Raw genomic sequence first — 15342 nt, 5'->3', positions numbered from 1 at the left:
TGCAATTTGCTTAAAAACACATTTTTCTGATGCCTGCAATAATTCTCAAAAGGTGGGGTTTTTATTATTTATGCACTTCTATTAAAAATTTATTCTTAGTATAAAATAGTCTGGCATACAAGTACTTGGAAAGGAATAAAAGATTACAAGTTGCTTCCAAAGCTTTTAATGAAGGATCAACCCAGCTGTGACAGTTATTATAGTATTTTCATCATGTTAATGTGAAAGAACACAAATTGAAGAACTACAAGGAGCTATAGGCACCTACAGTACCCGCTATTTCCTAGATTGACTAGGTCCTGTCCTAACAGGCAACAGGGCCACTCTACATTTGCACATCCTAATTCAGCAAACCAGCATTGCCCTGCACCAGCTCCAAGCACAAGTTTCTCCATCGTTCAAAAAATTATTGTGCAGCATGCAGAAATTACAACAATAGTAGTTAGAAAGGATGTTCCTGTTATCAGCCGGCCACAGACATCTCATGACAACCTCAGCATTACTTGCTGTTTAATTAATTAAATCTTTTTCAACTGGATGCCCCCTGGCAACATTAAGAGTTTCATGAACTGTAGCAACAGAAGGCAGACAGGGCCTCTACAACAAGTGGGCAGCAGCACCCTATTGCTAAGTTATTTGTCACCCTGCCTATCCAAAGAGAGAAGCACTGGATCTTACCACTTTGCCTTGGGTACCTACGTGCACCTTGCTGACATTTTCCATGTCAGCACTTGTCTTAAGAACCATTCAGGTCTTCCATAATAGACAGACAATATTTGTGTAACCGATGCATTTACAAAGTTAGCTTGAAAGACAAATGACAACCACAGAAGTCACTGAAGTCCCAGAATAACAGAGGAGGCCTGTTAGTTGTGTCCACTGTCTAGCTAAACACAATAATCCCAGGCACAAAAAGCTGCCTGTGTTATAATCACAACTGTCCACCTCCCGACATTAAACTGTTCGCAACAGATTATTAGATATTCATTACAGGCAGGAACCACGGGGAAACAAACCAACCTCCAGACCGGCACAGTCTCGCTTTGTGGCATACCCTGCTGCTGAAAGGCTAGGGAGAAGCACTTCGCTCAGCTTCCCGACAGCCTGCTCCCAAACGCAGGTCCTTCACACCACTGCCAGATGTATGCACCATCATCTACTGCCTTCTGTCTGTTCAGCGGTGCTCCACAACCACCTCCAGAACGAAATTTTGCTTTTATCTAAGGAGAACTTTTATCCAACTGCCACCACTTCTCAAACTGCTGCTGAAACGCCCTCCCATGTTTCCCATTTCAGCCAAACCCATCCAGTTCTGCAGGAGCAGTACAGTCACTAGCCATGGGTTGACCTCAGGTGGCATGGGAGAAAGGGCAGGGCAGGTCAACGTCATCTTTGCCAGAGGAACCTGGCCAGAGGAACCAGACCACAAAATCTGATTACGGAGTCGGTGCCGCGCACAGCTCTGCAGCGAGGAGGACTGCAGGCCTGTTTAACAAGCTGAGGGACACAAGCCCGGGCTGAAGCGCAGGCTCAGCAGCAGGCATTCCCTCAGAAATATTAAAAAGGAAAGTGCTTGGGATCTCGGCAGGTAGCAGCACCACTGAAAGCAGCCACTGACAGAACTGTCCATTTTAAAATACCGACGTCAACTAGCAGCTGATTTTACTTCTCCTCCCCTTCCAATGACTTCTGTTTAACCCGCGAAATGGCACTTCTGGCTCAGAGTCCCGGAGCAGCTGGAACACACCCAGTCCCTACCATCAAGCTGCAGCCTCTCACGCAATGGCTTTTTATTTTTCCGGCTTAACTGTGTCCGACGGGGCGGTGCGGGAGTCCCAGCGCGCTCCGCGCCCCTTCCAGCTAGAGCGAAGCCCACTGCAAGGCACCCGCTCTGCACCGGAGCGGCCGGGGGCTCCTGCCACAAGCTCCCGTATTCACTACCGCCATCAACACCGCACACCTCGGCTCGAATAACTGACGGCCGCCCGCCAGCACCGCCCCAGGGCGCGGCCGCACCGGCGTCGAGCCGCGGGCAAACACCAGAAGCTGAAGGGAGGGCGCGCCCCCCGCCTGCTGCGCCAGGGCCGCAGCGCCCGCCGCCCCCTCACACGCCGCCCGCCAGCCCCCGCCGCTCCCGGGAGAGGGGATGAGGGGATGCAGGGATGCGGGGAAGCGGCTCCCCACTTCCCCCGCCCGTAGGCGGGAACGCCCCGCCCCGGCCCGGCCCGCCGCTGTCGCCTGGGGAGGACGGGGGGCAGGGGGGAGGCCGCCATCTCCCCCCAAACCCGGTGCGCGCGCGCACACCCCACCACCCCCGCCCTCGCGGCCGTTACCCGGCGGGTGGGCGCCCGCCGGCCCCGTGGGCGCCATGCTGCCGGGACGTCAGCGCCGCCGCGCGCGCCGTGAGGCGAGGACGAGCGGCACGGCTGCCGCGTCACCCCCTGACGCGCCAGCTCCGCCCAGAGCGGGAGGAAGCGCGGGGACCCCCGCGTGGCACGGCCGTCGCGGGCCCTGGCCCGAGGGGGTGCGGGTGGGGGGCGGCAGCGCCCGCCGAGGCTGCCGGCCGTGGGCCGCCGCGGAGGCGGTTGGCCTTCCTTCCGCCGCCTGAGGACGGCAGCGCTCGGCTTGGGGCCGGCGGGGGAAGCGGCGCCTGGTCTTCTGGCTGGCTGACTCCCAACGTGAACGCCGGTAGCTTTAGGAGCCCTTGTAGTTGCTGGGCGGTGCTTCTGCTGCCAGGCAGGGCTAGGCAAAACGAGTGGTCCCCTCGCTGGGGGGGGGGGGGGTGCGGGGGAAAGCACGTCTTCCGAACGCCAGAAACACTGGTATGGCAGTTAAAGACTAACTTGTGTTGAGAGGAAACGTGCTAGTATGCCTTACGTAAACTGGAAATCAGACTTGCCAGCCGTGTGCGGATGCATGTTCCCGGCGTGTAAACCTGGAAACAAGTCTATGCGAAAGGAGTCGAGCAAATTAAGGCACAGTTTGCTTGGCAAGTCGGACAAAACAAGTAAAACGTGTCTTGTTCTGACACAAGAGTGTCAGCTCTTTTCCACAGCCCGGGATGATACGTCCTTTCAACTTACCTAAGGACTCACATTTTAAAAGAAAGAAATACCTGCCTGCCACAGCTGCAGAGCAGCCTCGCAAACATTTCACTGTGTGCAGCGAATGCTTGCCTGCCAAGAGTCAGAATAGCTCAAGGGAATAACGTCTGCCGTCAAAGCGTTAGTAATTCCAATGCCAGTAATAAACACGAACAGCATTGTCATTTAAACTAGTTCAGCGTTCCAAATATGAAACGAAGAAGGAAGTCTGTAAAATGGATTATTGACCAGCCTTTCCTGTTTTCCTTAGCTGGTTCAATAACTTAAGCAAGCAAAGCAAATGCTGCAGGTGAAGATGCAGAGGCCGCTGGTTCTGCGTTACAGGAACGATCCGAGTTTGCTTCCCTCCTTCAGGCACCTGGGCCTCGGCTCTGTGCAGCAACAGTGAAGCCTTTTATCAGCTAAGAGTATCTGTTGCTACATGTACTGTACTTAATAACGGCCTCTGCATTTTCCCTGGAAAATTTTTAGGAGACTCAAAATGAGTTAAAAGCCATTAGTGTAGATGATGCCTGGAGGCTAAATGCTTACTCTTGAATTTTCTTTTGAGACACAAAACCAGTTGGTTACAAACCCTTTGAGTCTAATGTGGTCTAAGAACTTTTATAATCAACTGTCACTTCGGTCTATGGTGATGCAAATACATATAAAAAATGTAGCTTTATGTTCAAATAATATAGATGTCTAATTCAGCTTCAGAAGAAATACAGGCAGCTTACTAATCAACTAGATAGTAGTCCAACTTCAGTTGCAGAGGCCATGCTCCAGTTTTGAATGCCAGGAGCATGGCTGGAGAGCAGACCTTGCCTCTCAGCAAACCGTACCAGTGGTCAGCCCAAGCTCCCACTGCAAAAATGTGTCCCAAAATTCCAGTGTAAGATGCAATGGTTTGGAAACCCATACACTTTAAAAGCCTAACAACAGAAGTGGAATACACTAAACAGAAGCAAAAGTCAGTTACTCCTAGAGACTGCTTATCACTTTTACACATAATTTGCATATATTATAGAGATGGGCAATGTTTTGAGAACCGTTCATTAAGAGATTCTAGGGTGTGTGTTTCCTTGCTTGACTTTTGGACAACTTCCAACCTTTTTGTCATGCCACATAACACTACGAAAATTTTGTCTGGCAGCAATTCAGGTTAAAAAGCTCACTGTCTCCACAGTTGCTTTGTGGCGACAGATCTTTGTACCACAGCTCAGCACGTCCTTGCGTGTGCCGATGCAGTTGTTTGTGTAACTGCTGCAAAGTAGGTCAGTGGAAAAAAAAAAAAAAAAGCTGAAAATTTGAAGGTGCTTTTGAAAGGATCATTTCACATATCCCGTTTACTCTGCAGTTTCACAACCAGTTTGAGCCAGTTTGACTGTGCGGTGCTGTGAAAAGGCGGTCCCAAATTCCACCCTGCTCCATCCTTGTATATCCACACTGTTCCTCGTGTGGGTACTAGCCCTCGAACACAATTCTTCCTTAAAGGTCAATTTTCGGTGAGAACAGGTCTCTGATCCAATTCAACTGCAGCTGAACGGGCTTCAGAGCTGACGTAGGAGCAGCAGCAGGAAAAGAGGGCAGCAGCCGCCCAGCCTCACACTGTGCTTAATCTGCTTGCGAGACTGGAGCTGTACAGACGACTGAATGAGCGCAGCTGAGGCAAGATACACTCCAGAGGGTGAAGGGAAGAGGAAGGAGTGGTTAAGGGGAGCGATTATCAAACCAGATCATCCAGCGAAGGAGTACCAACACAGAACTTCAGCCCTAATATATTTTGCAATGTTAGAGGATCTCAGGTCCCTTTTCTTGCTTTAGTTTCAATGATGACAGTACTGCGCAGTGCTAAGAGTCCCGGTGCGTGTCCCTACCCTGAGGCTGCCACACACCTGCAGTTACCAAGATTTGTGAACTATTTCTTTGAGAAGCTCTAAATACATGGTGTGTTTGCAGGAAACCTTCAAGGATTTGCAGTGAGCATGCCCTTAAGTTTGAAAAGTGCTTTTTCTTTGTCTTATGGAGCATTGTTCTTATTTTACTAAATTAGGCTGTCAAAATACTGTTCCTTGTCATACACTTAGAGTAACACCAGGAGCAGCCTAGAGTTGCTGGAGCAATGGAGTAAAGGAAAGGAGAACGCAAAGGTGCCATCATTCCCACGTCTGAGAAACCTGACCTTAACGCTGTTGGGAATTAGTCCTATTTAAACATGAGTTGCAGACATAGTATCATTCCTGCAAACATTTATCATCATGCTGAGAATCCTGGTTTCTGAAGGTGGTTATAAGTGGTGCGTCAGTGAAGCTAACATCTTTGTAACTGCAACAGGATTAAACTATAAATCCAAATTAATATCCTTAGTTCTGGTATTTCAAGTATATTGGAAGGTATTTTAAAACTACTGCTTTCCCCAGCTCCACCCACACCCAGCTAAACTCTCACAGATCTTTTAAAACCAGGTAGTGTTTGAAGCAAACAACGCCATCTTCATATTTGGACTTTTTTTTTCCAGTGCCAAGGATCTGGTTCACCAGTTCGTTACTCTACTTGCACACCCGTGTATTCGAATGACATACTCACCTTATGCGTGTGTAAGATCAAACACAGGGGTTTAGCACACTCTTTTAGCTTTTGGGTAGGTGTTTTAGATACCTCCATAATATTCATTGCAAAAATATGCCTTTCATTCCCATATTATCTGCCTTCATTCCTGAGGATGCAGTTCCCAATGGGCTATCACATAAGTAATCCTTATTTCAACAAGAACAGTGGGATTATTCATATTAGTAAAGAACAGTCGTATTTCAGAGGATTATATCCAAGTGAAGCATTCACAGCACCATGCAGAAATCTGAAAGAGGAAACAGACTAATCTGATTTCAGAGCACAGCTCTTGGCACTCTGTTCTGTAAGGTTGCTTACCACTTGTGCTATTTCACTGCAGCTGGATTCTTGCCCTATTTCGGATGACTAAGTTACACTACTTGTTTTTTATTTTCAGAATTTCCTCTGTGCTTAAGAATTACAATTTCTATTTAATAATTCATTTTCTAGCCCCACAACTTAGACGGTGATTTTTTGTGGTCCAAATACAAATTATTTGTTCCATTTAAGTCAAATTATGATGCTAACTTTTCTATTCCAGGATCAAAATATTACCAGAAACCCAAAGAAAGCTGATTGTTTCAAGATCAATTCTAAGCACACTCCAAATGTCAAAATAGCCTATTAAATGTACGCACCTTAGAGGAATATCAACAATTTTTTTCGACTTACCATAGAACAGATTTTGGACTTCAGTATTTTAAAAAAAGCCCAAAGTCTCCATCACAGTGAAAACAAACACACTAAAGTGAACTGAATATAACCTTTTGCGTCTCTTTAGAGAATCTGTGTTGATCAAAAACTGTATAAATGCCCAGGTGGGCTGAAACGCAGGTGTGAAGAGGAGTGGGGAGTCAATAGGGGGTGTGTAGTCTTACAGCTTATCTGTACTGCTGCGCAAGGCAAACTGTGTCAACTGCTTTCAATTTATTACAGGCTTCATATGATTATGAAATTTTGCAGCATTTTTAAAACCTTCAGTATGCACCTTTCAGGCATCCACGTCAAATTCATAGAAGAGAGAGGAAGAACCACTGCAGGCTTGCCAGCTGCCCTGTGACAGCATGGGAAATGGGAAAAAAGGGCTGAGTCACATGCAGCTAAATGTGTGCACCAAGGGAAGCCTGCTCAACATCGAGCTCAGAGAGTCAGAAAACATTTTGCCAGGGATGTGCATGAGATTCTCAGCTTCTTTCTCCCTGTTAGCACAGCCGAGTGAAGTCTGAGCTGCACTGCCCCTGCCCAGGGCAGGACGACATCTGCCCTGGACCAGTCCGGACTGGTTATGGAAACAGGTTTCTGAAAGTACCTTCTGGTCTCTTACTTGCTGGCAGAGCTGCTTGCCCGTGTTGCCAGATATCCACAAGCTGAGGGTGGATAGAGCAAGCCATTTATGAAGTTCTCCATTCAACAGACAGTGCCTCAAAAATGAGCCGAGGCTGCAGGGCTCACCCTGTGAAGGAGAACTGGAAGGTCTTGGTGACGGGGTAGGCGTGAGGGTGATGGCAAGGCAGGCAGGAGCAGTAACCTCAGAGGCAAGGAGGCAGTCCCACAGCACCCAAACAAGAAGAGCAGGTCCAGCGACGCTACCAGGTTCAGCCCACAGTCCAGTGATCACTATAGACAATCCATAGCACAAGACAGGGCCAAGGTCAAGCCAGAAAGTCTTGTAGACTAGGCAAGACATAGTGTCATACAACATAGGTCAAGCGAGGAGCAAGGATGAGGGCCTGAGTTAGATGCATCTCTGTGGCTAATGGGTGGGAGGTGCAGGGGCGGAAGTCTGATATGTAGCTGTTCAGGGCAGTTGGAGCCTGCTGGTGTTCTTAGGGCCTTATCAGTAGGTAGACTAGCTTGGAGCCACAGACACAAGAAGTTAAGAGGGACTATCGGAGCACAAGCCCTAGGCATCCTTTTGCTTCCTTTGCAGTGTAAATGGGATCACACTCCACCTGGCAAGCACATCAGTTTGTGTTCAACACAGCTTGAGATCTATGAAAATGTGTCTAATAAGGAGGATTGTAGAAAGGTTTGGCCAACTTGGATAGGTGGACAACACGAGAAGTACAGACATAGCCAAGTAGTGCAGCCATCTGCATCCTTGTAGTGCAGACGTAGCACAACGGGGCAGAGAAAAGGGACATGCGCAGGTCATACGTGTGAGTGGCATCGGAGAGCTTCAAGCAGTGCTCCCAGCTGTCAGTCATGACTCCATTCCAGGGAGCGAACAGCCTCTATTAATATAGCTTTCTTTCATTGAACATCAAACCTTTAAGATTTTCTGCAAGGGCAGAGGGAATCCTTCTGTGTAAAGTGCCTTGAAAGACCAGCACCCTACTTGGCTCTCTCTGACTTACACATACAAACAATCCTGTATGTTATCAACTGTCTGTTAGGAAAGCATGGTTTATAGGCAATTCTCTTTCCTTTAAAGGACTGTGAAACTGCACAGTTCATTCACTTTGTTTTAAAGTCTTACCTGCTAGGTTTCAACCCTTTGTGAAAACTGCTTATGATCACAGACATAGCAGTGACATTTTCTCTACCCTTTCTACAGGCAGTCACAATCTCCTGTTCCTTCAAAGTGGTTTGAGCAATGCTATCCCCTCTCGTGTGTTCAATTCATTCGAGGTAGAAGAGCAGAAACAGAGAGGGGAGCAGGAAGCTGATGAGGTCAGGAGCAAGGAGACAGGGGGCAAGGATTTGAGTCCCAGACATGAGCTAGAAAACAAGTTTAAGGAACCAGTTCCAGAAATATGAACTCTTCTAGAGAACTGCTTTTGCTGAAAATATTAACTGTGAATAAAGAAAATTGTTTTCAAATAAAAATATTAAATGAAAGAAATATGCAAGTGGTATAATGGTATAAACCTACCAGACAGAAAAGAACCTTAATGCCGAAAGTCTTGTATATCTTAAGATATGAAGAAATACTCACAGGTGGTGTTGGTTCTAAATCTTGCCCAAGCTTCAGAAATTAAATTGTGAGGAAGAAGCAGCCTCTTGCATCTGCGGGCAGTAACCACAGCATGAACAAGAGACACTGACAGAGAACACCGCTCTAGGGCAGAGCCCTTCTTTTGTTATCAGTAATATAAATTTACATTAAAACAAACATGCCTACAGTGTCCTTTGTCACATTAAAGGCCTAATATTTCCACCCTGTGGTTACTTTACACCAGTCAGGTGTTATTCTCTGGCTAGTTTTCAACAGGGAAGTGAAAAGTTTCTTCTGTAGCCCATAGTCTACAATAATTCCCTTCGATTTGTTTTTTTCTTGACATCTCTTTTTGTCTTGTCAAACTAAAAGACTTACTTTTGGGCCTTCACACTTGTAAAGCCTAAAATGTATTGAGCAGTCTAAGATCTGCTGACAAGTCCTCAGAAGTCTCTATTAGCATTACTCTATTGCATCCCATCTAGCATTTTCCGAGTGCATTTCCCAACTCTTCCTTAGATTAGGAGCAGTCTTACACAGTGTACAGCCCCTCGTCTAATAGAGTCTCTGTCAATGACTTGAGCGCCTCGATACCATCAGAGGGCTGCAAGAGAAAGTATATCTGAGAGTGCCCACAGTCTCCCTGTATATTCTGGCACATGAAAATACTCTGTATTATCCTCCGCTTTCCTTCTCCTATTTGCACTTCTATGCCCATGCAGGGCAGGTATGTTGGGAGCTGGCAAAGCTACCAGGAGGGTATGAAGAGGGTACGAGCTGGCGGTTAGATTAATCAGGCTTAACTTTCCCCTCTTTGCTGTGTAGAGCTAAACTCACTGCAGGAACCTGGATTTTGACGCCATAAAGTGCTGGTGGAATAATCTGTGGTTTATATCTTCATTTTCCATGTGGTACACAAATGTCTTTCCATATACAGCTGGTGGCTGGAGAGGCATACTATCATTCCTGTCTATTGAAGAGTCTAATAAGTGCTCCAGGAGTAGCAGGTAAAGCTAAAGATACTAAATAAAACCAAAGGGAATAATACTTTATTTATTGCCTTGGTACAAACCAAGAATAACTGCATTCTGATCAAGTAGAAATAAAGTGTCTCCCTTCAAAACCCAATTCAAGGGAGACTTCATTAAACTAGATTTAAGTTAACATCTCCAGTCAGGAACATTTAAGCTCTAAAGGACAGCCGTTAGCAGTGGGAAAAGGGCAGTCGCAGAAAGAGGTTGGTGACTGTGTTAGAAGGGAAAGTAGTCTGAGAAGAGACAGTAACGCTCACAGGAAGGGAGATGCCTCCTCAGAAAAGGCAAATGAGTTGCCGCTGCTGAAGACAATCCTGTCTGCAGAGTAACACTTCAATTAAATGCCACCATTATAAAAAGGGGAATGACTCTGGTCATGGCAAGGTGTTGCCATAAGGAGCTATTCCAAAAGGACTTTGGCAGAATATTTATTCCCCTATAGGTATTCCAGCCAATTGTCCCCTGCAAATAAGGCCAGCTGGGCCATCTGGGTTCTTGGTCTGGCTTGAAGAAGCAATGAGTCTTACAAAAAATCTGTCCAAGCTCCCAGAAGAGGGAGAGTGGCAGGGCGGTCAGCTGGGGTCAATTGTAAATGAATGTTTTCGGTTTTCCTTGCTGAAATAAAATGAAAAAGACAGTTACTCATTTTTGATGGAAGGAAGGGTTTTGCACACACATAATCGAAATATTTAATTTGGAGTGTATTGGGGCCAGTCTTCTTAAGTTTAGGTGGCTGATGGAAATGTATTGATTGTTAAGGAGAAAAATGAAAAGTATTAAAAAATGTGGGGTTTTTTTAATAAAGGTTACATTTGTGTTTTTGCCACAAGCATCATATCAGCTTCTTACCTGTGCATATGCAACTATATTCAAATGAAAAATGGGAAAAAATGAAATATAATACAATAGCTAAAGAATGTAATCAGACTTGCACATTTTTATTTACATATCAAAATATTAACATTTCAGCCCTTTCTTCCACAAGTCACTTCAGATAATGACAGCTATTATTTCCGAGTGGCAGAAGTGTTTGCTGGACAGTACAGTTGCTTGCCCGCTTGCTGTGGCAAATCAGGCTTTGTCACCTTCACTTAGCAAATAACAAAGCTAAAAGTTAGAACTGCCATGGAGTGTTGTCCGTAGACGATGCACAGGTAACAGCAAGACTGTTATTGAACATGCTGCACAATATTAAATTCTGTGTCTTTGGTTTAACCACAACGTCAGTAGGTAGGACCTTAGGGATGTAGTGTCCGACAGCATTGTATCTGCCATACATATTCATCATGCTCACCCGGGCATCCACCAAACATTACTGGGTGTCTGATTTTCATTTAAATAATCAGATTTGCTAAAGAGTTTGTTAAAACTGTGACTGGTTTTTTATCTCCCAGGAGGTAGGATTTCCTCTGTCTTGGATTGCCTGCATTTTGCAAGCGTCCTTCAGAAAGCTGGCATCATGTCCACATGAGGAAAATAGGATTATAAATTCTGGCAGGTTAAGTGTAAACAGATAATATGGGAAACCAAAAAGACTTTGAGGAACAGTTTGCAAAAGATAAAAGAACAGCAGACCTTTTTTTCAAGTATATCCAATAGCCTGCTGGAGAATTTATAGGAACAGTAGGTCCCACTGAGAGGAATACAAAAAGAGCTTTCAGAGAAGATACTGCTTTAGCAGAAAAACAGACTAAAATTTTTGGCATTGGTGCGCTGTGTTCCACAAGTTCCTGACCCACAAATTACTGGTGGCTCAGAGACTCTTCTGGGCACACGTGGCCACATGCTGCTTCGCTTTTACACTTTCCCATTGTGCCTGCTATTGGTAACTGTCAGAACCAAGATACAAGTCCGAAAAAGATGTTTGATACAGCCATTTTATGTTTTTCTGTGGTGTTTTTTTAAAATTATTTTAATTTGGTGTGCCTCTATTGACAGTTCAGTCCCAATCAAGGCACGACTTGCTGGCAATTTACGTGAACATTTCTTTTCCTTCACTCTTGACAGCAGACTAGCTAAGCCTGGAACAGGACACTCTGTATTCGTGGTCTGGCACTAGACCTCTTCTATACCCGAGCTTCTCACACAAGTAGCCACTATGCAGTGGGAAGGCTCCAGCTCAGGAGACCACATATGATAACCACTCCTCAGGACAGCGCTTGAAGGCATTTTTCACTTAAAATATTAACAGGGATGTCGAAGGGAAGAAAGTTTCCATGAACTGGGGCCAAATAAACCAGCCCGGTTTTGAAACAGAACAGCGAGGAGCAAGTAGATGAGGGATGGACGGGTGTTAAAATAGCATCAGGACATTTATCCCCTCAGGACATTCATCCAATATATTATATGCTGATAATCAAATTTGTGCAAAGCGGTATTACAAATGCTAATGAAATTTCCCAAAACATAGCAGATTGGCAGAGGAATTTCTTTTGAAGCTTAGAACATGAAATCCTAGTCAAGCTCACACACGGAAAAGACTGGGCTTGTTGCCTAATGTAGTGCTCTTACATTATGAGGGAAATGAGTCGAATTCCTAGCGCTGGCTCAAGGTTTGTTGTCTACACTTAAACATTCTTTTGTTGTAAATAATAAAGGACTTGTAGTGAAAGTGCGTGGTTGGCTCCCTAATTCCACAGTTATACAATCATTTTAAGATGATGTTGGAAGGGATAATCCACCCTTCTTAGCACCCTGGATATGTATTCCCAGCCAGCATGGTAACCAGACCAGGGAACTGGTCTATTTATAAATAAATGGGATAATGGAAAAAGTGGAGATAGACTTGTCCTTTGTGGTGGCAGCCCACACCTTAGCTTAAAATTAGAAAGGAGTCACAGATTTAAAAAGAGATTAATATAAAATAAAATCCAGTTTAGAACAGTCAGTTTTCCTATATAAAAATATTTGGTCTGAAACAAGTAGAATCTCACCAGAACATGCTCACAGCTATCTGGAGTGCAGGCTTTACTCTGGTGAAGCAGCTCCTTAGATAAAATGCCCTCTGAACACAACCAGAAGGTAAACTGATGGACAAGCAAGTAAGCGCACAGGTTGTTAACCATAAAACTTGGGAAAGAGGGACATGGGGAATGAACAGGTATTTAAGTTGTTCTGAAACCTTGTTGATATTTACCAAGAGAGAAAAACCTTAGTGACCAGTGAGACTGAAGCAACACTAGCAATGGTGATACTGTATAATTGAAGTAGGTATCGCATATTTGATATTTGAGCATTTTTGGCATCTCAGGGGATGTTGGGACGTTTTTCTGATTCTGAAAAGAGCCTTTGGGGTACTTTTCATGTAATGCACTGAAATGTTCCCGCCACAAGAGCACCACCTCCTCTAGTGCTCGGTCTCCAGAAGTACGGAAGATTTTTCAGACATAAATCCTGACATAATACAATAATTCAAAGACTGCTGAGCAGTTTTCCCTGGTAAGAAATAAGTTAGTCAGGAATCCAAAGCATGGGCATATTGTGCTAAACTTTCACTGTGGTAAACTTACAGCTGCTTTAATGTAATTTTCAAGTGTAACACAAGCGGAGAGCCAGATCTAATAATTTCACTTTGTGCTCAAGATATGGAAACGATGCGCATGCTTTCTTGTTTGACTGATCTGATCCTTCTTTATAAGTAATTTTCATACAGATGATTCCCTGATTTCTTTGTTTATATCAGACTTTCACTGACTTCGTTCCTTATTTCTTTTGAAGAATGACCTTAGGCTTGTTCCTCTTAAAAGTCTAGAACTCGATATGACACCAAGAGGCACAGTCCCACTGAAGAAGATGAGGACCAAGGACTTGGATTTGGCAAAATTATGTGATGAATGTTCTTCAGAGAATTGTCACCTCTTAACTAAGTATTATTTTCTGATCTAAATATTACTGGAACTGTTTGTAGAAGCACAGCAAAAAATACTGACACCATTACCAATGCTGGAGGCATGCTCCTAAGGGCCTGCTCATATACTAGCAACGATCAAACAATTACTTCCTTAGAGAATTACTTTCAACCATAAGCCATTTAAATCAAAAAAGGAAACTGCTAAGGACAGAAAGGACTGTCCAAATCCAGCTGCTAACAGGAACTATTTTCCTCCGTCATTGAGACCACTTGTGTCTGGGATAACCTCTACAGACACCAGGAGCTACCTGATGTCTGAGAGACAGACATCTGAGACTGAGAGACAGACCTGCAAAAGAGCATGGTCTCCTCCAACAAGTGGGCAAACTGAACAATAGGATGTTCTGATGAAAATACAAGCCGCTAGGAGCGGCTCTGATCCAAGCCTTTGTGGCTAGTAGGTAAGAAAAGAAGTGCTGGAAACTCTATATATGAAGAAAGGAGGTATGAAGGTAGCACAGAGCTGACAACACCATTTTCTACCTGCATCAGCGCCTTTCTGAAGATCAGTGACTGAAAATGATTACTACAAAATCAAGATTATCTTGGCAAGAAGTTTTTCAAAGAATTGGTGTATCCATGTAAAGTGACAGAAGACATCTGTACTCCAGTCATTAAAGCAGCTTAAGACCTGAATTTGAATTTATTCTATAACCTTCATTCACATGATCATCAAAATAATGCTGTACCTTCACCTGTTGAATCTTGATTTGGCCCCTGTGATTGGTACATTCATTACCTTGGGCTCAGTTACTGTGCCTTTTTTATAGTAAAACTAGTTTGCTGCCAGAATTGTGTAGACAGAAAATGCCACTGAAGCCATTGATTCCCAGTGTGAACAAAATGATTCTACAGAATACAAATGCCACCTACTAAAAATGGAGTCTTAGAGGAAAAGGAAATCTCTCTGTTAAACCCATTGCCCTGGAACTTGACCACAGAATATTTTAAAAAAACTTGAATTTTACCCACTTCAGGGTAAAATAACGCAGCTTACTTATTTAATCTAGTTACCCTAAAAATAACTGATGTTGGGAGAAATAACTTTACGATACTTTTTTTTTTTTACATGGAAGACATATGAAAGTAATAAATATGACACAACATTTTTAGGCCAGTACGGATGGGTAGTTAATCCTTGCAGCTCTCTGCCACTGGTTCTGTTCACTCTACTTTAGAAATTAGAAACCTGATATGGGAATGAAAAAATTACGTTGCAAAAGTCTTTTTCTCTTGCTGCTGATAACGTTATCTCTCACATGCTTTGATCAATAGAACATTTAGCTAAAGGAGGAGTCTCTTCCATACTATTAAAAATAGGAAGAATATCACAATATAAAAATTAGGTAGAGAACATGAATGACACCCAATAGAAGTGTCAGATACAAACTGTCTCTGTGCCAATTTTTAGCATAATCGTGCCTGTAGCACTGAGATTTTGCTTTTGTGCCATGTTTGGAAGCTCAATGTTTTATTCTTCCAGTTGCATTAAACTGTGACAATGAGAGATATCCAGATTTATTTTTTAATAGGATTCAGCCTGCCCAGCAGTCATTTAGCTGGAAATGCCATTGCGTGAAGGCAGAGCTTCCCAACTTAGTTTGTACGAGCACTGTCATCACAAAAAGAGATGGCACTGCACCATGTCAGTATCAGCAGTGGCAGTAGCGGCTTCTGGCTGTGTGCAAGGCTGCACATGCACTGTAGGAGATGTGATTCTAGCCTAGTATTTCTCTAAGTCCTCTACTGGCCTTTGTACAGAAG

At 44.4% G+C, this 15342-nt stretch overlaps 1 protein-coding gene across 8 annotated transcripts in view; it reads right to left on the bottom strand.

Annotated features, from left to right (window-relative positions):
• The window catches only part of MTR (5-methyltetrahydrofolate-homocysteine methyltransferase), a 52930-nt gene extending 50336 nt beyond the window's left edge, over window positions 1-2594 (bottom strand). For 3 of the 8 annotated variants that reach the window (XR_012774779.1, XR_012774782.1, XR_012774781.1), the window contains exon 1: window positions 2334-2594. Coding sequence is in view for 4 of the 8 variants with exons in the window: in XM_075495971.1 (XP_075352086.1) it covers window positions 2334-2370 (37 nt within the window). In the remaining 4 variants the exon portion in view is untranslated. The remainder of the gene's footprint in view (window positions 1-2333) is intronic. The other 5 variants (XM_075495971.1, XM_075495969.1, XM_075495967.1 and 2 more) reach the window with 3 other exon arrangements.
• Window positions 2595-15342: the final 12748 nt, after the last annotated feature.

The sequence above is a fragment of the Mycteria americana genome, chromosome 3 (assembly GCF_035582795.1).
Source record: "Mycteria americana isolate JAX WOST 10 ecotype Jacksonville Zoo and Gardens chromosome 3, USCA_MyAme_1.0, whole genome shotgun sequence".
Classification (NCBI taxonomy): Eukaryota; Metazoa; Chordata; class Aves; order Ciconiiformes; family Ciconiidae; genus Mycteria; species Mycteria americana.
This window is presented reverse-complemented; position numbering and strand designations above follow the sequence as displayed.